The sequence below is a fragment of the Zonotrichia leucophrys genome, chromosome 11 (assembly GCF_028769735.1).
Source record: "Zonotrichia leucophrys gambelii isolate GWCS_2022_RI chromosome 11, RI_Zleu_2.0, whole genome shotgun sequence".
Classification (NCBI taxonomy): Eukaryota; Metazoa; Chordata; class Aves; order Passeriformes; family Passerellidae; genus Zonotrichia; species Zonotrichia leucophrys.
In genome coordinates, this window is record NC_088181.1 from 11,361,229 (window position 1) to 11,383,662 (window position 22,434).

Here is a 22,434-nt window from a genome sequence, read left to right on the forward strand (position 1 = left end):
CAAAGCTGGCAGTGGTGCTGCATGAGGACACCAGTCCAGTTCCCTGCTAACAAAACAGGCAAGGGACAAAGGACCTTTTCTAGCAGTTTTTGATCAGCTCCCTCTAAAGTGCTATTATGAGAATTACTGAAAACACTATGTCAGTACAGCCCTGGAAATGATCACCAGCAGCTCCTAGCACAGCATGTCATGTCAAAAGTATTCTGCAGCCAGTGTGGAAAGTGTTAGGTAGGAAAAAAAATCTGAGAACAGTTTAAACAAGCTGTAACAAGAGCTAAGGCAGATTAAGCTACTACAATAAATGAGGAAGAGATGCTCAATGAAATTGTATCCTGAGGACAACTTGGTTCAGATGCTAATACATTGCTGCCTCTGAAGGGAAGCAGTGTGGTTGTTTTGTATTTTGTTTAATTGTAATAATAATTTGGCTTAACTAACTGGTTTGATGATTCAGGGCTGATTATTGGGGAGGAAAAAAGGAACCTGAATTTTGAAGTGTCAATGTTAGAACTCAGCTGTGCAGACAGAAGGTGTGCACGTGGGACACAACATCATTGCTGCTCTTGGGGAGTGCAGCAATGCCTGCCTGCAAGCATTTGAAATAGTGAACAAACAATTGTCCAAATCTGGGCTTCTCTAAGCCATGTCTGTGAATGAGACTGATGCAGACAGGCTGAATTCACTCTTCCTTGTAGCCCAGGTTGTTCCAAGCATACTGAACATAACTTGGAAAGAATTCTTTCCTTTGCAGGAACTGGAAACAGGCTAGGTATAGCTCTCATGAAAGTCAATGACTTCCTAGGCACAATGCTATGAAAGTGCTTAAATTTTGAATGTGTCCGTTGAAGTCTTTCCTTGCAGATTTTTTTATTGATGCACATTTCATAACTGATTGGGATCAGTGTCATAATGCAGCATCACAGTATTTGCTAAAAGAGTCATGTGTGAAAGGCCAATTTTGAGGAAGGAAAGGCTGTTGCTGTGCATACTTAATGGTTTGAAAGTCCAAGACTGCATCGTATGTGCAGTTTGTTCTGACAGAAGTTAGTATTCACTGGGCGATTAGTTTGCCTTCTTCCTTGAATCTGATACTTTTTCTTTCTAATGTTATAGTTACTATTAAATGCTCTCCTAATGACCACTTTTGATGCCCTGCTAGCATAGCAAGCATCTCTATAGTCCACTTTAGGTAGAAATGAGTTTTCTGTGGTTTTTTCTCCTTGATGTCAGCTCATGTATTGTAATGACAAAGAGGAAGAGAAAAGCCATGACAGCTTAAGTTTTCTACTACTTTCTACTGAATAGTGCTTGAAACATTTTACAGAAGGGACAAGAAAACTTATTCCTTTATTTGTACTTGATTTTTCTATTGGAATATCTCCCCAGACTTCAAGGGTCTTAATTTTAATGTCTTCTCCAACAGTAAGAATTTATCTCTTTGAATTTTGTGGAATTATTTTAATAACATCACTCCTTGTCTAAAATTTCAGATTTTTGCCATTGTTATAACCTCTGCTAATAAAAATGTCCATTAAAGTGTCAAAAATATTTTAAATGCATATTCATGCTGTGCTTGAAATCCTGCACATCATTTTCTTAACTAAGCCATTAGCCTTGATATATACTGTTACTTTGCAAATCTTCACTTCAGCAATTTGTACATGTCAAATTTAACCACTGCACAATACCTAGGAGTAAGAAAACCATCTGAGCTTAGTGCTGTCTGTACACACAGCTCTCAGTATCTCTTCTGACACTTGATAGCAATCGTGCTGCTAGATATGTTTTTCACTGTATAATGCAGAACACAGGTCACCTATTCTAATCATGGCTTCTCAGAACACAAATCCATTAACCTGGAGTGATAACCCTGCTGCAGAGACTCGACACAAACAATGCTGCACTGTGAATGATGGAGTTCATGACTGAACTACATTGGAATAAAGTTAAGAAAGTAGCTTAGAAAAAAGTTAATGAAATTTAAGATGAGTTGCCTGTGGCCAAGGAACAACTGCTTATTGAAGTTTCTACTCAGACAAAGACTAATTCCAGCTAGAACATTGTGCTAATATGTGTATAGCCTAATGCAATGTAGAATACTTTTACTTCATTTTCTGAAGGTCTTCAGCAGATACTTTTGCAGGTTGCTTCAATGTCACTCAGTCTTGAAGAATTGAAGAACCTCTTCATCACCAAGAGCCAGGGAATAATTCTGGCATGACATATGATGGTGTTGGTAAAGCTGACATTATCATAGCACATCATCATCCCTTTGGATGAGACATTCCCCAGGACACATCAGCTATAGATGAAAACAGGCTTCACTTCCTTGACTCTCCTTCTTGGAGATTCCTCCTTGGAACATTCCTTGGGAAAATATCTTGGGATATTCCTCCTTGGAATATCTGTTGTTTGCTTGGGTTTTTTTTTTTTTTTCCCCTCTCAACTCCAACAGATAGGAATTCTCTCTCTATATATGTAAATATATATAACATCTTGGTAACATATTGTTTCCTTTTCTTCTTAGGTTTTCAGAGACCTAAGGATAGTTTCCCTGACATATCTTAGGCTTCCATGTACATTGTATCTCTTGCCACACACAGGATCATCTTTAAAGCTGTGTTGAGATCTCTCTCACTCTTGTTTTTGTTAGCAAGTTCTTTGAAAACTGCCTCAGTCCTCTCTTTTTCCTTGTATTCTGTTTTGATTTTTATAGCTCCCAACCTTGGCAAAACAATATTTTTCAATCTTGTCACTATCAGGTGCCCTTCAGGAACTGATTATAGTAAAATATTGAAAAGTCATTGTCATCCTGTAAACTGAGACTCCATTTAGAGCAGTTTTCATTATTAACTTGATGTTAATCTTTTGGAGGAAGTCACCTCAGACAAAGAGAATTGGCAGATAATGGACTTGTGGGTGATTTTGAAGACCATTGGATCTACAAGCTCATCTTTCCAAGTTGCTTTGTGCTGAGAATCATCTCTCTGCAGCAGTCATAGACTGACCCACTTGTGAAAACCCCCTGTGAAGATCTCTATCATCACAGAGACATTTGTTCATTCTTGAGAATAATCTATTCATTCAGAGAAGATGACAGAGGCCATGTCATCAGTGAAGGGAATGTGACAAACTTTGAGCTTGGAATTGATGCAGAGCAACTGAAATCTTCAGTGTCTCAGACAAGCAAGACAAGAACCCATCCCATTATTTTCTCTCCAAAGAGAGGCTCAGTGTGTGTGTTGATAAAGGCATTTGCAGTCACAGATGATAAGGCAGGTAATGCCAGGACAATGTAAAACTGGCTCAGGTGAAACCTCATGCCACTGATGGCTTTCTTGTGAATTGTCTGTGCCTCCGCCTGGTGAAAGTGTTGCCAGGGATTGTTGTGCATTTGCTCTAATGCTGATGTAGGAACATGTAATAGTGATTAAAAAGAAGCTGAGATCAGCATTCCAGCTTAGACTCAGGTATTCCTTGTATTGTGCATGGAAGCACAACACCTTATCAGCAATGATTTATTACCTTTAATGTCTTCTGTCAAATGTACCTACCACAGATACACCTGTACAAGGCCTTGTTTTAAATGGCACATCTCTCAGTGGCTTTTCTTGTCCACAATTTTGGCAATATTTTCAGGTTTTCAGCAACATTTCTGATACTTGCAGAACCCATTGAAATTATGACAGAGGATAAGATATTTAATTGCTTTCAGAAAGAAAATAAAAATTGTGGTGGTATAAATCCAGCTTAGCACGACTGAAGTGCCTGTCCATGAATACACCCTCTTTGGTTTGTATGAAAGTCAGGTCTGTTCTTGTTTTGGTGATCACAGTGAAATCCTTCTCAACCCTGCATCAGGAGTACCTGTCTTCTGTTTGATTCTGCAGTCTTTACTTGGACTCAGCAATGTGTTCCTGGATAAGTCCCTGGTGTGCTTAGCTGCTGCATGGAACCATTCATGTAGGACCTGATCAACATGAAAAAGGGTTGGGGAACTTACTGCCTAAAAGAAATCTATGTGGGTATATTTTAATTGCTACATTACCATGACAGTCTACAATATTTATAATTCTAAAGACTTCTTTGAAACAAGAAAGATAAGCTGCTTGTATGCAATAGAAAAGAGTCAATACATCAGATGCTTGTCAGATAAACATTGCAGAGCTACCCTAATGAAGGTACTGCAATTGCATCAATGTCTGAGGTAGTTTTAATGTCAAAAGCTTAATGCCTTTTGGTGCTTTTAGCCTTTCTGATTTCCCTAAGTGATCATAAAGTTATGAAGTTTTCTAAGGAAGTTGCTAAAAACCCTGTTAGGAGCTTTTTATTACACTGTCAAATTCATGTTGAATTGGTATTCATTTTCACTATTACAGAATAATCAAATTTGTGCTGTTACAGTTGAAAAAGGAAATAATGAGGCTGTAATGTAACTCTGCTAATGTGATGAAGCATTCTTACTCTGCTGGGTAAAGCATGTTCTGGCTGCCTGTTCCAGCTTTCTTCAAGCAGTGATGGAGGGAGGAAGTGAAGGATGTTCTGTTTGTGGCATGCGGTTACACACATTCTGATTTCAACATGTAATTGTGTTCTGATGGCTGAAAGGGTGATGGTTTGCCCACTTGTGCTCCCTGCCAGGCTGTGGTTTGGTTCTGGGCTGTAAGGTCACAACAGCCAACGTGTTCTGCCATCACACATTCTGTGCTGTGTCCTCCTGCTTTACTTGTGACAAGCAGCTCATGGTTCCCTCTCCAGAATAAATGGCTCATATATTCTTTTATGTTCATCTGAGTTTTGTTTTTTTTTTTTTTTTCCAAAAGGGAGTAAAGCTTTTAGAGTATGTTGTTAAAAACTCCAAGCAGCCCCCTAAAGGTTCAGATCTGACAGGGATGTTAGGAGGCAGGTCAAGTGAGTGCCTAATGAAGATGAATGGAGAAAATTGCTGGTACAAGAATCACGTGGTGGGCGCTTAGCCCAGGTTGCTGAAAGTGTGATGGAATCTCACAGCTTCATTTATCAGTGTCATATTTGGGCTAAAAGTGAGCAGTATTGTTCTCATTTCTTCCAGATGGATAGGTCAACTTTAATATTTATTGCTCTTGTAGAACATTTGTTTGATGTATTTCCATTAGCTAGGCAATAATAGAAAAGCAGTGGAGAGAAACATAAAACAGCTCCCTTCCTCTTCAGCTGAAATATGGCATACCCTAATGTGTAAATATTTCTGAGACTGCTACAGATTTTTAAAAAATTTTTATTTATTTGATGGCATGATCATATATATTGAGAACTTTTTAAAAATAATGGAAAAAACACCTTGAGGAAATAGAAAATATTTAACTTTTGGTTGTAATTGTTAGTCTTTTAACTTTCTGTGAGCTTAGAGAGCCTTTCAGGAGAGGCTGAAGAATGTCAATGAGGGGGAGAGAGAAGACACAATAACATTGTATTTGAAGGACTGTTATAAGTCTGGAAGTATTCTAGCAAAATCAACTTAAAATATTTGCTTTCTAAAAGGGAATATAAAGATGTTTATTTCTGTCATCTTTTTTTCTTAATTTCTGTTGTTGCTAATTACTTTCTCTATGGTGGGAAAAGACTACCTAGTGTGGGTTGGCGTAGAGTTTAAAATAAATAAGGGATTTAACCACTACAAAATGGTGGCTTGTAGCTGATAGTGGTGTGCTGTGGTTACTGCTTATGAACTTTTTTTTTTTTTCCCATTTATAGGAATTGGGTTTAAGGTGTTTGACATATATTATTTTATACTGTGGAAGAAAAGTTAGCTGTTTGTGAAGCAGGTGTTGTGTTAAGTGCAGTGCAAACATCCTAGCCATATGTTTCTATAATTTAAATTAATTTGGTACAGTCATACTGTTAATCTTTAGTGACTTGTTGATTGGCATTTTGCAGACATATTTCTGGAAGGCACCCAATACCATTTTCTGTAGCCTTTCTGGCAGTAGCAGAGAGTAACATTTCCACAAATTGGAATCTTGTACAGCTCTGGGAAAGGAGCCAAGATTTAAATTAGACAATAACCTCTGCTCTGTATATAGCTTCTATTCTTCAGCTGTAGGGAAAGTGATTTGTTTAATACAGTCAGCTCTGTAGCATATAATAGACTGATATATGAGTCACTCCTTGGCAATGTGTGTTTCTTAAATTTATATAGATTGAACAACTAGTTGGTAATGTACTTAGTTACAGTTGTGCAAACAATAACTATTAGCAGAGCTGAAGAGACCTGGAAAAAATTGTGTTTGCTTGGTGTTTGCTGAGGATTCTGCAGAACTGCTGGATTTTAGAACAATCCTTCTCTTCAAATGCAGAGGATACAATTTCATAATCATAAGTATTCTTTGAGCTTTGGAAAATCAATAATAAAGCTAATAATAAAGCTTTTATATCAGAGTTTAATATTTTTAATGTTTTGTATATGGACATGCATTCCTGAAAAATGAAACTTAGCATCAGTCTGTTACAGCTACATAATTGCATTACAGCTCTTTTTGGTTTGCCCTTGTATATTTTTTCTCTCTTCATGTAAAAATCTGTTGCTGTCAATTGATACCTGTGAATGCAAAGAATTCTTTTCTTTCCAAACAGCAAGAATCTTTTCTTTAAAGGAGAGCTCTTTACACCATTCAGTTCATGTTTATTTAAAAGCTTAAAATCTTTAGAGCAAATCTCACTTTTTGTCCAACAGAAAATTGATTTTGCTAACAAAAGTGGTGTGGGCTTGTAAGAGAATATTCAGAAATATGCAAATAAGTACAGATAGAAATCTGTGTGAGCAGCTGAACAAAGCAATCAAATTTTCCTCATTGAAAGTTTGTTTAGCTCTGCTGTGAACGTTTTTGAACAAAATTATGAACTACTGTTAGTGAAATGCTTCTTTTTATAGGAAAAAGGAGCATTCTTTTTAATCTGAACTATTCTTAATACTCTCCAATTTTTCTGCCAAGTCTTATATTTACAAAATAAAGCACATTGTAAATATTGAACAATAGACAGATATATTTCCTTTACAGTTTATAATATGCTGCGTATTCTGGGCGGGTTCCAAGCAGTAGTCAGTACAAATGATATGCCAATCAAAATTATTTTTGCAACTATAACCTGTTATAATGCAGTCTCTTATCTGAAACCTCAACTTGATATAAGGCAGATCTCTTTTCTTAAGCTTTAACTGCTACATGAATAATTTCCCTTGTCCTGAACTAATTCTGCTTCTGTCCTGTAATCCTCTTGCTAGTGCATGGCAGCAAAGTATAATTTATCTAGAGGGTATATAAATCTTAATAATGACTACTTCCATTTGGTCATGTGCATTTCTTTTTCCTTACTCCGTGCTCAGTTGTACACAGAATTTCTGATGTACTTCAGTAAGTCAGATTTGCACGTCCAGCAAATCCCTTCTGGGCCATCTCTCTAATGACTCAGCCTCAATTTAAAAGCTGACTTTTTAAAAAAGTGCCTTGATGGCAGTGAGATGAATACTTTAAATTTTACCATTTCTACTGGTGAATAAATGTGTGGTTCCACAGTGTGCCATGTTTGTCACTGCTGTTATTTCAATGCGTTCCTTCATCTACTCTTCATTTCTGCCCCTGGTGAAAAAGAATCTTTAACTGCATTTAACTCCCCAAATTCTGTGTTTCATGTTTTGCAGTGAGGCCTGAAATAAGTTGTGTCAGCATAAGCAAAGGTGTACTGAGTTATAGAGCAAATAACTGAATAAGCAGGTGGGTGGAGATTTGAAGCATGACACACGCTGAGATATTCTCTGGCACTTGAGGTCACTTAGCATCATTTCTCCTGGTGGCAGTGCTGAAATCAGGAGTTTGAGTCACTGGAATGTTTTTAGTTTGGTTCCCACTGCTGCTGATACAACCATTTTATTTTTACATGTCATAGAACCTTTTTTTGGAAGCAGGAAATGCTGTGAATTTCTTTCTTTGTTGATGATGGCCATTCTAAATGTTAATGATTCTGCTCAGATGACCCAGGAACTCCTGGCCTGGGGACTGTGTGAAAGTGTCACTTTAAGATTTTGATAATAAAACAATCATGTAATGAAGTTGAAGGGCTGTGATATCCTCAAGCTGAACACAATTCCATATCTTTGAAGCAAACAGGGATTACTGAGCGAGTGGCATGGGCTGTACTTCTGAGGGGAGGAACAGGCTGGAAATGGGCCTGAATTTTCCTAAATTTATGCTTATGAAGGAAAACATAGGATGAGTGAACACTGTAGAAGGAGAATTTAAAATTGAGAATGGTGAAGGGTTTATACTCCTTAGCCCCTTTTCACACATGCATGGTGTAACAAAATGCAAAAACTTTCTCCTTGTCTCAGAAGATGATATATTTATATGTTGACATGAAAATTGATAACCCTTTTATTTTTTTATAGTACTTATTTTAGCTACAGCTGATACTCCATTTACTGGAATATGGCACAAAACCAGCACCACCATCTGAATCAAATGGCACAGCCTGATTTATGCTGGCAAATAACCCTTCAGTGTTTGTCTCCCTGGTAAATACCACAGCAGGTTTCTGGTTTTTCCTGGGTAATTCTTATACAAATTATTGTTTGAGTTTTGATTTGATGGGAGGCGTGAGGGTTTGGGGTTGTGGTATGTACACAGAAGCAGAGGGGTTTCTTACAGTCAGTGCTTTTTCAGGTTGGACAAAGGTGAGGTTACAGCGCTGACGAGTTTCCTGTGTCCCTTGGACTCTGTCCTTGGTGATTTGGGTGGTGCTAGGGAAGGTCCCATGTGGAAATGTGAGAAGGGTCATCACAGCTTGTTACCCAGAATTTCCCATGGCTGTCTGTGAACTTAGGCATGGACAACTGTTCATGTGCTGGAGAAGGAAAAACTGTGAGATTGTGTAGGGGGCAAAGGAAAGAGACCTCTTTGGTGGTCTGGAATTATGAGATTAATTTAAATGTCATATTTGCTGTCCATTTTTTTCAAAATATGAAAAAATGGCATTTATATGAAAGTGTGTGTAAAAATATGTCCCTGGAATTGTTATTAGATGCTCTCAAAATCATGCTTTATAATGTATTACAAAATATAAATATATTTCAATAAATTATGAACATTTTTTCTTTCTGTGTTAATCTTTTTGCTTCAAAAGTTATTTTAATCTCACTTTAATCTCTTATGTGTTTCAGTTTATCTTTTCCTTATCGATCTCATAAGCTAAATTTTATTATCCTGCTCTGATAATCATTGTCTTACTATGCTTTTCTACAGGTCTTTATTCCACACTTTCTCTGCCTCCTAGTACCTTGCATTCATACCTCTTGTATATCTTTTTATTCCTCTTCAAACCATACTATGTATATTTAATTGAAAACTCACTTCTTCCATTAAAATACATTTATTGTTCTTCACCAGTTTTGAAAATATAGTAGAGCAACTTTGTTTTGATTACCAAAGTAAATCTCTTTCACTGGAAAACTGCTGTAATTCCAAGGCAGATCAGGCAAGCAATTACAGGCAAAACCATTAGTGTGAGGATGGCTTTGTTTTGGGATTTTCTAAATCTAAAATCACTGGACGATTATTATCAGAAACTGTTCTAGATGCTTTTACAAATGAAGAGAAAGCAGTCATTTATAATACCTTTTATTTTTAACTGACACATTAGTTATTTTTCCCACCCTTTGTTAGTAGTTTCTTTTTTTTTTGTAGCAAAAATCTGCCAGAACATCATGTGCTTTTACCCTGTTCCTGCCTTACATTAACACTAACACTGTGCAGCATTTCCCAATTCAGGTAGAAAAAGTGACTGAGAAACTTTATGGTAGAGCAAAATCACCCCAGTTTGGCAGGTGATGAGCAACCAGCTGAATGGATTTCCTGTGATTTGTTCTCTCTGTGAGCAGGCAAAGCCATTTGCATGTTTTGCGCTCCCTTGCATGGTTCTGCATCCTTTCTTTGGGTCGCTAAAACTGGACGTGGGATTTGAAGTTCTGAACCTTCACACAGCTCTGATATCACACAAGCACCACAATGTCTGTGTTGTAAAACTTGGCTGAAGTTATTGTGTGATCCAGAATATAATATAGTAATGAACCAGCTGTAGCCCTGAGTGTTTGGGAAACCAAACCCTGCATATACAGGATTTTGTGAGAGTGCCCTGACTCCAGGACTCCCTTCTAGTCCCCAAAGATTTCTGATCTCTGGGGAATTTTCCATTCTAAAAGTGGGATGGAATGGTAGGGTTCAAGATGTAAAATAAAATTGAGAGAACTCCCAGGAGTTTGCACTTAGTTGTTGCAGGCATCTGCCTGCCAGAAGCAAGTGGTTATGGTGCAAAGCATTACTTGGTTCTGTCAGAATGGTTTCTATATCAAACATACTCTCTCAGAGACACTCAAAGAAATGTTTTTGGTAGAGCAGCTCAGGTCATGTCATCAGCTGACAGGGAAAAAGAGTTCTACATGTATATAAACTTGTGGCTTTTCTGATTTGACATCCAGTTATCAACCTGGCTTGGAATTAACAGGTATCCCCAGGAATATGTTGCATAGTTTCTAACATTTAGACAAAGAAAGCTCATGAAGAGATTATAGCTTTTATACATCTACTGATTATGATTACAATTCATGCATCTACTTTGAATTCATGCTAAAGCTACATCTGATCATTTTAAATTCAACTAAGAAGTGTTCAACTTCTTGCACATCTTTGATATGAATAGCATGAGACTGAATTATCTCAGTCCACTAAAGTAGGAGAATATATTCAGAGTGTGAGTTGTGAGCTGTGGAACAGCTTGGCAGCAGAAATGCCACTAGGATCTGGTGTCTCTCATACTTCAAGAAAAGAAATGCAAGAATTTGCATGTATCAAAGCTTGTGCTTGCTTACATCAAGACATGAAGGGTAGTACTTGACTCTTCAAGTGAGCTTTCATTACCATTTTTAGTTTTATATTCAAAAGACTTTGGTTTTTCTATGGCATCAGAAAATTATGAGAAGGAATTACTGGTGTGCTTTTTAATATGCACTTAATTCTAACACTAATTACTCATTAGTATTTTGATACACCAATTCTGAAGATCACCTGAAGACTTGAGAGGCTGGTTTTGTGATGGCGTCAGGCATTTCCTGCCCTTCATGTGTGAGATGCTTTATAGAGAATCTCCATATTTTAACATCTGGATTTTCCTAATATAAAGGTTTGACTGAAACTTTATTAATTTCATTTGTCATAAATGGAATTTGCTGTGTACCCTTTCTGTGTCCTCAACTCTCAGCTGAACCTCAGGGGGTGCAATCAATATCAGAAGTAATTTCTGTGCCCACTTTCAAGAAGAAACACAGTGACCCAATTAAATGAAGAAAATTCTACACTGTAGTAACGGATGAAAATGCAATTGAAGTAGGTTACTCACCTACAAAATAAAATTTCTGCTGCCCAAAATGTTGCCTTTAGGTTGGAATGAAACAGTGGGAAGCTAAAGATAGATAAATTAAGCCTGATTAGTCTCTGTGGCATAAATTAGGAATACAAACCACCATAAGGGATTATTCCACTCTTAAATTTAATTCTCCTGCACTGTTATTTCAGAGTGTTGCATCCAATTCCATCTTGAATGTTTAAATAAAGTCAGGTGCTGCTGAAGACTCTCCAGAGGCCTCCTTGCTGTGGGACTTGTAATGATGCCCCAACTAAAAATAGTGGAGAAATCCTCCTGGTTTCAGGTTGATGTGAAATAAAGGAACAGGAGGAAGTGATGTGTACGTGCCTGTTTACAAAATGCATCTGTGATCTATGTTGTACTAACACATGTAAGGTTTCCAAACTGAAAAATGTTATCACCTGAGGAACATTTGAGGTGACTGGCACCAGATCTAGTGCTGGGGTTGGGGCATTTCTGAGTGGCTTTCCTCAGTTTCTCCTTGGAGTATGTGTTTAAAAAGAGCAGTTATATCCCACAGGCTGTCTTTGCAATAGACTTGCTTTGTATAGCCTTGCATATGGTGAAGTAGCGTTAATGGAGACTTTAAAAAATACTATTTATCTATTTGGTTATGATTAGTGCTTCTAAAGTAAAAGTATTTAATTTCATTTAAAAATGCAGGAACTCGTGGTATGAACATGGCTGAGAGTTGAGATATTTAAGATTTTATGCATGTACTGATTTTAGACTGAAAGTATCTTGACTGATCCTCCATGCTGATCATTATAAAATGTCTACATCTGCTTCATCCTTTCTCTATCAATTTTACATTTAAAACTTGATATAATTTGCTAGTGTAGTAGAGCTGATTCACAGTCTAGAATGGAATTTACAATTTTCACTGAAGTGAGTGAAATTTGATATAAGATTGTAAGAAAAGCTCCTTACAGCCCCAATTGCAGTATAATCACATCACTTTAAAGTCGTGTGCGAAAATGTTACAGTAATCTTGAATATAGTGATGTAAAAGTATTACTTGGGATCCTAAGTATAAAATGCTGTCATTATGCTAAGAAATGCTTAGGTTCAATGCTTAGACAGTTTATATAAAATAAAGGGGGGGTAGACATGATTAACAGCTTGACTGTATGAATTTAATGCCTCAAAGAGGGAAGTGAACCAGAAATGTTCTTATGGCAAAACCAGTTCTGTGTTTGTGCATTTGCCTCCTGGAAAAAACCAAACAAAACTCCCTGTAGGAATATCCCTTGCAGCTGTTGGATTGCTGGGGGTAAAGGTGTGCTCAGAAGTTGGGAGAGGACTTGGGGCTCCAGGGCTCCATGTCACAACCTCTGTGGGACCATGTATGAAGGGCAGCCCCAGCTTTAGGTCCACAGACTTGGTTTGGGTCCTTGTTTCAAATTGTTTTGTGGGTGTGTTGGAGGCCATTCTGAGAAGCTGTCCTTCTTCCTTTGGTAGATGTCATGAAGCAAAGAGCCATTTCCATCTCCTCACAGGACCATGGAAAAGCTCAGTTGTGCTTTAGCCTTCCATCGTTCTTTAGAGCAGCTGTGTAGAAAGAGCATATTGTAACTGCCATATGTCCTCAGATGTCATCAGAAATGAAATCTTCTGTAGAATTTCAGCTGTTTAGAGTAATGGAAAATACATACATCAAATGGGTGATGTGAAAACTGCATGTGTGAGAAGTCCTTTGCTCATGTGGAATCAAAATGGCCACAAAGTCATAGAAAAATACATAAAAACAGGAGCAATATAAGTAAGTTCTTTTTGCATTTTAACAATATTTCCCTTCCATGACATTTATGCCTCATCTGGTTTATTTTAGCAACAAGTATGTGCTCATGAAAGTGGTTGGGAAAATAATTTTGTAGTTCATCACTGCAAACACATCTAGGTTAAAAAGCAAAGCAAGAAAACACATTCTTTAAATTCTTTAAATATTCATATATTTTTAAACAAAGACTTAAACTACAGTGGCTTCTCCTTGGCTTTATAACTGAATATCTTAACATCTGGTATCTTTCTGTGTTTCAAGCTTCAGGCAGCAACAGGGTGTGATAATAGGGAATGTACTTCAGAACTATGGGGAGTAACATCTGTAGATCTTGTAAGGTCTTTTTAATGTGAAACCCAGTGGGCTGGTCTCAGTTTGATATTTGTATTATCCTTTTAAAGAGGAGAAGTAGTCTTAGCATATGTAGGAAGACACAGAGGTATACCCAGAATCCATGTTTGAGTCTCCATTTTATTATCTTTGAATGCACAGCTGCACAGACTGTGGACAGACATTTTTATCTACAAAGAGTCAAAATAGGAAATTGAAACTCTTTGAACATGCAACAGCAAAATTATTGGTATGTTTGTCTTGCAGAACACTATCAAGATCCAAACTAATTTTATAACACCTTAATCTTATGTAAATATTAGGACCAAGACTGGTCTTCAAATATGCATATTCATTTTTAAATGTGCATCCACTGAAATATGGAATAAGTAGCATTAAAAGTCTGGCATATATTGAATTGCCTTGACTGTCAGTCAGCAGAATAATACTGTGCATATTCATACAAAGTTACTTCTTGCATATAAAAACATTTATAGAATGTGTCCTTCTTAAGAGATCTGAAAATGTCTAACATGAGACCATTAAATATTCCTTTCTCTACTGTTCCTAAGACTCGTTCAGTATCACACTTTGCAAAATATTATTCAGTTACAGCTTTTGGCTGTGGAATTCACTGAAGGAGTTCATATTAAAGCATTTGGCTGGAACCACAGAGATTAAGTCAGTGCTTTTTATTGTTGTTGTCAAAGTTTTTATTTGCTGGCTGAGAGCTTTTAAAGTAACATCAAGTGTTTCCATTCTAATTGCTTTCCAAAAATTTTAAATCTGTACTATCTGCAAACAGTGAGTCTGATGGATATTGAGACTATATAAAAAAATATAAATGTCTGTTTTTCTTTGGGATCTTACTCAAGTATTTTATCCCACTGAAAATTTTTTTGGCTCTAAGCAGAGTTGGAGAATGTATATGTGTACATATATATGCAGGCATAGCCTCACTTTTATAAGGATATATATAATAATTAGTGTGGCAGATGTTTGAGACTCAAAAATTGGAATCTAAATGGTCCCCTGAATTAAAAGCTTAAAGATTTTAAATATCAAAAGACCATCACATGTATGATTCTACACATATTTGTGAACAGATTATACAATTAATGAACCACTAGTGAGATTATTCATTTGCCTAAAATTCAGGATTGAGAATGTGACAGCAAAGATGGGTACTTCATACTTTAAACTTTTGTGCTCCTGTGTGTTGGCTTGTTGATCATCAGCGATGTGGTTGTAAGCAAGTGCAGCTTTCTGGCATGGAATCCCCTACAGGAAGTCCTGTGGTTCTCTACAGGGCCTGCATTCCCTCCAGGTCATTGCAGGGTCCTGATATGGTGGGATAGAGAACCCTGATGGGAAAGAAATGGAGAGAAATAACTGCTGTGCAGTTCTGGTGGCCAGAGTCACCAAGGATGGCACTTACTGGGTGGCTCTTCACAAGTCCATGAAAACATGTCCTAGCTGACTTCTAGGCAGAACCTAGCAGGAAATGATCCCTCTTCCAGAAGACATGAACTACTGAAAATAAGAAAACACTGTAATCTGTCCCAGAAAGAAGATTGCTACTGTAATATTCTATAAAAATAACTAATCTTAAATTTGTTCTGAAATTATGAATGGAGAATCCGAAGTACAAACTTGGCATCTATAGTACATGTTACCCAGTGGTCCAGTATTTAATGAAAATGTTCCAAAATGGTATCTCTTGCTGATAGAAGCACTGTCCCTACCCTTGTGTGTACACACACAGAGCAGTTTGCTCTCAGATGAACCAGGATACCTTTTGTGCTCAGAGGCTGACCCAAATGTCTTCTGCCTGCATCTGGTCCAACTCTCCATCTCCTTCATGCTCAGGGACTCAACCCATACCCTCCTGGAGCTGCTTGTTGGCTGTGGTGAACCATTGGCATCCTGCCAGAGGAGTGAGTCCCAAAATTTCTGTGGGCAGTGTCAAAATCAAGGCTACCATTTTGCATTCATCCTGAAATAAAATCTCTTCTTCATTTGCAAGGGTTAAAACAATGCTTCATTCACTTACAATGATATGAATACCTAACAACGTTGCTGGTGTGGCAGCTCTCAACATTCTGCCTCATTTTTTCTAGCAGCAAAATCAGAATAGAATACTTGTATTTTATAAAATAATATGGATACCATCTACTGCTTCTGGAGTATTGAAACTTCTATGAACGACTTGCTGAAAAGAATTCCTCCTATGGACACATAATAACTTAGGAGTAAATCCTCTACAGAGATTAGCTGGATATCCATCTAGAACAGAAAGGATTGGAGAATTCTTGTATGGTTTTTTTATGTTCATTGAGTATATAAATTGTGTTCTCTGATGAGAACATCCTCAGTATTTAATTTAATACATCTGGTGAGGACACCGCTGTTTGTAGATGGTGACAGTTAATACTATTTAAAAGAAAAAGTCTCCTGTCCCAGCCCTCCTCCCACTCCTTCTACTTCTGCCAGAATAATTTTAGTGTATATTGTTTTGTTTGGAATAATCAGGCTGAAGTAGCATTAGTCCAGCTTTTCATCTTTTAATTACAGACAGTTTATTGTCTATGCTGTCCCACTTTCTGCATGGTTCCCCACCAGCCAGCTAGACTTAGCAATCTCCATTAATTTAATTTGGCATTTCATTCAATCAGACAGGCTGTGAACATGATGAATTTTTTTTTTTTAAATAACACAATGCTCATTCTTAATTGATGTCCTTATCAGACATTGTATTTGCCAGAGCTGTAATTATTGGTCAGGCAGCAAAATCAAATCTGCCCAAATGCAGTGAAGATGTTCTCCGGTGAAATTATTAAGATACAGTACTTAGACCTGCAAAGTAATTTAGTTTTGGTCTGTAATTACATCTTTTGGGATTGTTATCTTTCATTTTACTCATAAGGGTAGTGTAACCTCAGAGGAATTAATTTGCCAAATATGATGATAAAACTGAGATTCTTGCCATAATATATATTTTTCCTAGTTGATATTTGAAAACCACAAGTATGCTCACACCATAAAAGAATTATCTTAGTAATAGCTATATTTTAAAAAATATGGGTTGTAATTTTACTGCAGAAATACTGTATGTGTGATCATTTGAGGATGCCATTTTCCATAAGCAGTAAATTGGCATCAGAAATAAGAGAATTTGGATATGTAACTGCCTAAATACATACACAAGAGGACATGTAGTGTTGTGACAGAACTGCTTTAGAGCTTGTTCTACAGACAGTGAGAATTTTGACTAGAAATACTATCCTGACAAACTTTAAATGTGTATTTTGACTAGACATTAATTCATTATTATGAAGGGATGGCTAGTGTCATGATAATTAAGTCCAAATTCTGTTTTCCAGTAAAGGTTGGAATAAGGTTTTCTTAAAAAAAAAAAAGGCAGCAGGGAGTGGATTCTGTCATAACTTTACATTTTTTTATTTATTCTCAGATATATGATATGTATTCTTTCTTTGAGTATAGAATTGCAGTCATTCCTTTTAAGCAAAATTTAAGTTGATGGATTGGGTATGAGTAGGTGATGAAATGTGTTTCATTCCTGCTCTGGATGTATTTTAAGTTTTTCATTTGGGACATTTATTCACATTTCATGGTTTTGTTGTTATCATTGTGCTGGAATAATAATCTTTCCAATGGTGGTTCTTCCTTGAGGTTGCACAATTAAACATCAGTATTGTAAAAATAATTATTTGGCATATTTAACAAAATTGCCTGTTGAATTAAATTTTATTTTTGAGTGTAAAAATATTATTTTTTAAAAATTCAATTTTGTTCTGTTGAGATGCTCAGATGAAAGTCTATTCTCCTTTATGTGTGGTTTTACGTAGCTTATGCATTTCTGTATTTGACTTGAGCAAATGAATAGTTGGATGTGAGTTCTAACATTTTTCAGATTAGAATTGCACCACAAATTAGTAGATTTAAAGACAGGTTGTAAAAAATACTAATGACTGAACATTGTAAGTAAAATGATTTCTCCATGAAAATCAGTAGCAAAATTCTGATTAACTTTTATAAATTCACAGTGTTATTCTTTGTGTCCATAATACTAACATCTTCAAATGCTATTTGCTTTAATCTTGAAGCTTTTTTAAAATTATTATAGTTTTGTGGTGTGAAGTTCTCTTTTATCTGTTTTATCTCTTGCTATGATGAGTCAATCACAGTTGCCAAAGAGCCCAGAGAGAAGCCACAGTTCAACATTTGAGATTTTCTGAAGACTTCTTTTAGTTGGAATTCAGTTAGACTCAGGGGACATTTAATCACTGATTTTTATCCCAAGCTGCCAAGGGTTTTCTGTGGCATTCATCATATCAGAATTCTGCCTTAAAACAACTACTCATTAGTCTCAGTTTCATAACCAACACAATTTTTAAGCTCTGGTGAGTACAAAGGGTGGTTTGAAAACCCAAATTGCACTGTGCTGTGCCAGTTCCAAGTGCCTTATCCCTTGATTACAAACAAACAGCCCAACATTTGGCCCCAGAGGTTTGGTGTAAGAACACACACTTGGTAGAAGAGTGGCAGTGATGCAGTTTTTATATCCCAGTGCTGGGCAGGAGTTGATTTGGGCTTCATTAGGGCATGTGGTGAGGAAGGAGAGGTGTGAATTTCCCCCTTGCATTACAAACACACAGCCTTGCTAGAGGAGCTGAGTAAGACCAGGTGTTTGGCTCCAGGTCTGGCAGTCAAAGAGAAGAGCTTCAACCAGATATTTTGGAATGAATGAGTTTTCTGGATGTGCTTTATACAAAGTGTTAGCAAACCAAGCATCCCGTCTCATTCCAGTCCTCCTGTCTGTCCAGAGGGATTTCAGCAGTGCCAGGATTCAGGTGCCCTTCCAAAACACAAGAGCAGGGGACTGAACTGTGGTAGTTTTAATGCAGTGATTTGCATGAAGCATGGAAGCTGTGATTCACAGTGAGTTCAGAAGAGGCTTTGTTTGTGTGCAGCTCATTTCCTGAAATGGGCAGATGCCTGTGATTTCCATGGGTTGGTGGTGGCAGTCAGCTGGGTACTCCCACTTAATGTGTTCATCAAAAGAGAGAGTTTGAACTGAAATCAAATGAAAACATGGTAATGCAATGGTGTGTATTGCCAAAGGAAGCTGGAGACATTTTGCTCTTTCCTAGTTACAGAGCAAGGGAGCTCTGAGTTCTTTAGATGAAAAAGTTTAACCAGAACCTTGCTAATTGCTCTGGCAAAGTTCTTTGCAAAGCATCCCAACTCCATCCCAAAACAGAGACAGCTGGACTAGGTGTGCATCTTCTTCTTCTCTGTCCTAGGAAAACCCAACAGGTGGGAGCCTCTGGAGTCTGCCTGGGCTGGCCAAATTCCTGGGTCTCCCCTTTAATTTGGATCCCTGCTGGCAACCATAGCAATGCTCTGAGCTGTTCATGAGGGGTCAGAGCAAGGGATCGTTAAGAAAATAAACAGAGAAAAATATTGCCGGCAACAAGAGTCTTTTCACAAAAAAATATTTTACTAAAATAGGGAAGAACCCGTTGTTCTATTTAGAATGATTTATAACTGTTCCCAGCTGATCACAAAGTGTTTCTAAATTAAAAGCCATTAATTATAGCCTTATATAGATACAAAGATATGCAAGAAGTGCTTTGTAATTCCAGCTCTGCACTTCAGGTGAGAGCTTTTTAAATTACTTGGACCATTGGAGCCACCTGCTTGACTAAATGCTGAGGGCCCTGTGTTTCAGTACTCATCAGTGCATTGCAGTGTTAACATTGTTACTGATTTTTCTTATTTCTCCAGGGCAAATACTAATTAATGGATACAATTCACAGCTGATTAGCTGTAGTTTCTTCAGTAATTACATTCGCAGACTAACTGTTCAGAAGAGGATTTCTAACCCAGTTCTTATTTCACTCTAAGCTTAATTTGTTTTTTGAATTGTTTAGGTCCTTAAGATAATAACCATTTTATTTTCTTTTGTTGCTATAGGTACCATTAGATAATATGGAAGTTTAATCTTAGAAATACTCACTGATAATTGCTATGTGCCTTCAATGGATTTCTAGTTCAGAGACAAAAAATAAATGTGAAGAATATTAGTTGTGATCCATACTAACAAAAGCTGAAATATTCCAGTTTCTGACATCATTGCCTGAGTCATACACAATGGGGTCTTAAATATTATGGCCTAAGAACAGAATGACTTGAAGGATATGTACCTGTAACTTTCAGCTTTGACATTTTTTGTTACATCATTTGCTTCCACAGTCTTAATAAAATGGAAAATTAAATTGTCACTCTCCCCTTTGTTTTACTTTAATAAAACAAAAGAGAAGAAAACCACCCTAGCAATCAGAAAGCAGTAGCTGTGCTGTGAGCCATATATGTCCATCAAAACAATGTAGAATTTTACTCTTCAAGGAAAAAATCAGCCACATTTCTGTTTTGAGGCTCTGGAGCCCCTAGGATGCTAGGGCCGTTAAAACAGGGTAGGGTTTGTCCCCACTTACTCATCCAGTGTTAGAGTAATGCTTCCTAATGTACCTTTGCCCTTAGATATCCTTTGAAAACTTGATTTCTTCTTCTTCTTTTTTTTTTTTTGTTACTGTAGAAAGAACAGCTCTATTTGAGCCATTTGAGTTTTTCATGTAAATCATTCTTAGTTTGCCACGAAGTGACATGAAAAATTCTATCCTGTCGATCGCACTGTTGAGCTGAAGAAGTGTCTTTGTGCAACAAATCCACACACACATCCCTATGTGCCAAAACAGTCATTTGAATGTGCAATTTTACTTGAATTTTTTAATCTCCAAACATGGGTGACATCTGGGCTTTTAAAAAATGGATGACATTATTTGAGTATCTGCATAGCTGGGGATAACAGAGTTTTAATAGCTATGAGGCAGCCTACATATTGTGCTAAGGCCTCTGTTGCTTAACATGTGTTATAGGTTGAAAGATTCAGAATGATAAGTACACAAATGGAATTTGTTACTTGAGAATGAGGGATCTCATTTTGTATTCCTTCCCTCCTTATGAGTGTCTTCTAATTTAGTTGATGTCCTGTTTAGTCAATCTTACAATTCATCAGGTACACAAGGCTCCGATTCTTTTTTTTTTCAGGTTGTTTTTTTTTTTTTTAATTTCCCTTTAACTTTGTCTTATTGCCAGAAGTGAATGTTTGAATTTTCAGGGAAAGAGCCTTTCTTGAAAGGATCACTGGTCCTTCCAGAGAGAAACTGGAGAGTCTGAAACATTTCAGTGCTAAAAGCAGTCAGGCACCAAGTGCAGCTGTAGCAAATTGAGCTGAAGCAAAGTGGTTTTCCTTTCAGGACAGGTTCAGCTGCTCTGAAAGCACACCAGAGCTTCTTGCTTGGAAAAAACAAGCTGTGCAAGTGCATGGTCACCCATCCCCATGTGCTGGTTGCAGAGCTTGTGCTGCTCTTGGGAGTGTTTGTTGTTGTGGGGCTGAGGAGGGGGTGCAGGTCCACCAAGATCTGGCAAGATAAGATAAAACAAAGCCTTCCTAAAAATATTGTTTTATCAAACTAGAAAATAGGAGTTAGAGGAGGAATTCTCTGTGTGGCTTTAGCAGCAGTGATGTGGCAGGGACAGCATTGGGGCTTTTCCTTCCCCTCCCTTATCACTCTGCCTTGCTCTGTGCCTGGTAGGGGCAAGGTGCACATGTGAAATCCCTGTTTTTCTGTAGGTGCCTGACATGCCTGGTGTCTGTTGCTTGAAGCAAAGGGTCTGGATGCCTCCCTGCTCTGGGAACACGTGCAGGGCTGGTTACCAGCCTTACGTGCCTTTGGAAGTGCTGTTCAAGGGCATAAGGCACGGCATTATGCTGATAACTCTCTTTCCTGTCTGTGTTCAGTCTGTAGAAGTAAAAGTACTATCTTCCTCAACCAATGTTCATACTGGAGAACTTGGAGGAGATGACTGGCATTGAAGGAAATCCCTTGTGATCACTGGCATGTGGAATGAGAGCTGCTCCTCAGTGGGAGCAAGGGGCACTGGGCACATCTCGGGGTCTCAGTGCCAGAGTTTCTCTGATTTGCAAAATGTTCTGGGGTTAATGTTCACTGGGAGAGTGGGAGTTCCACTGGAGTGAAAGATAAACAAAGGGGAATTTTTTGGCTTTTCAATTTTGTGGAAAGAATGAGACTTCAGGAACAGCATTGCAAATTCTCATTCTTCCCCTTACTGGCCTTCAGCTCTTTGGAGCCAGGTCTGCTTGGAGTAGGAATACAGCACAAACTTCTGGCTGCAGCAATCCTCTGGGTCAGTACCACTGGCAGAAATGTTAAAATGTGCATCAAAAAGCATGTAGTAGAGTAGAAATGTCTTTCCTGGGGGCCTCTTCCTAACAGATTCTTAATTTCCAAAGCCACCTTTAGGTCTCTGGGGTGGCTTTGCTGCATGGGCAAAAAAAAATTGGAGAGGTACACATGAATATCTTCCTTGTAAAGACTGGGGGATGCAGAGTATGTATAATATAATAATAGTAATAGTAATAATAATAATGATGATGATGATGATGATGATGATGTTGAATCCAGTTGAGCTCTGACTTCAAAGAACATCTGCAAATACTTTTAATCTGTTTGTTGTTTTGGTTTTGTTGTTTTTGTTTTCTTCCCCCAACCTTTTCTATGCCAGTGATGGGGTAAAGAAAAGTTTATCATAGCATACATTAAATCCAAATATTTATTTTTCTTTCAGTTTGGAAACAATAACAACTACATGAACATGGCAGAGGCAAATAATGCATTTCTTGCTGCAAATGAGGTAGATGTTTTTATTTTTTATCTATGCTCATATTCTGCTGTTTGCGGTGATAATTTAACAGACTTTGAATG

General features: G+C 37.5%; 1 protein-coding gene across 3 annotated transcripts in view; it reads left to right on the top strand.

Annotated features, from left to right (window-relative positions):
* The window catches only part of TOX3 (TOX high mobility group box family member 3), a 73,692-nt gene that overhangs the window by 26,300 nt on the left and 24,958 nt on the right, over positions 1–22,434 (top strand). For 2 of the 3 annotated variants that reach the window (XM_064723216.1, XM_064723217.1), the window contains exon 2: positions 22,298–22,363. The exons of the other annotated variant lie outside the window; for it this stretch is intronic. In XM_064723216.1, coding sequence (XP_064579286.1) covers positions 22,298–22,363 — 66 coding nt within the window. The remainder of the gene's footprint in view (positions 1–22,297; positions 22,364–22,434) is intronic. 3 annotated transcript variants of the gene reach the window in all.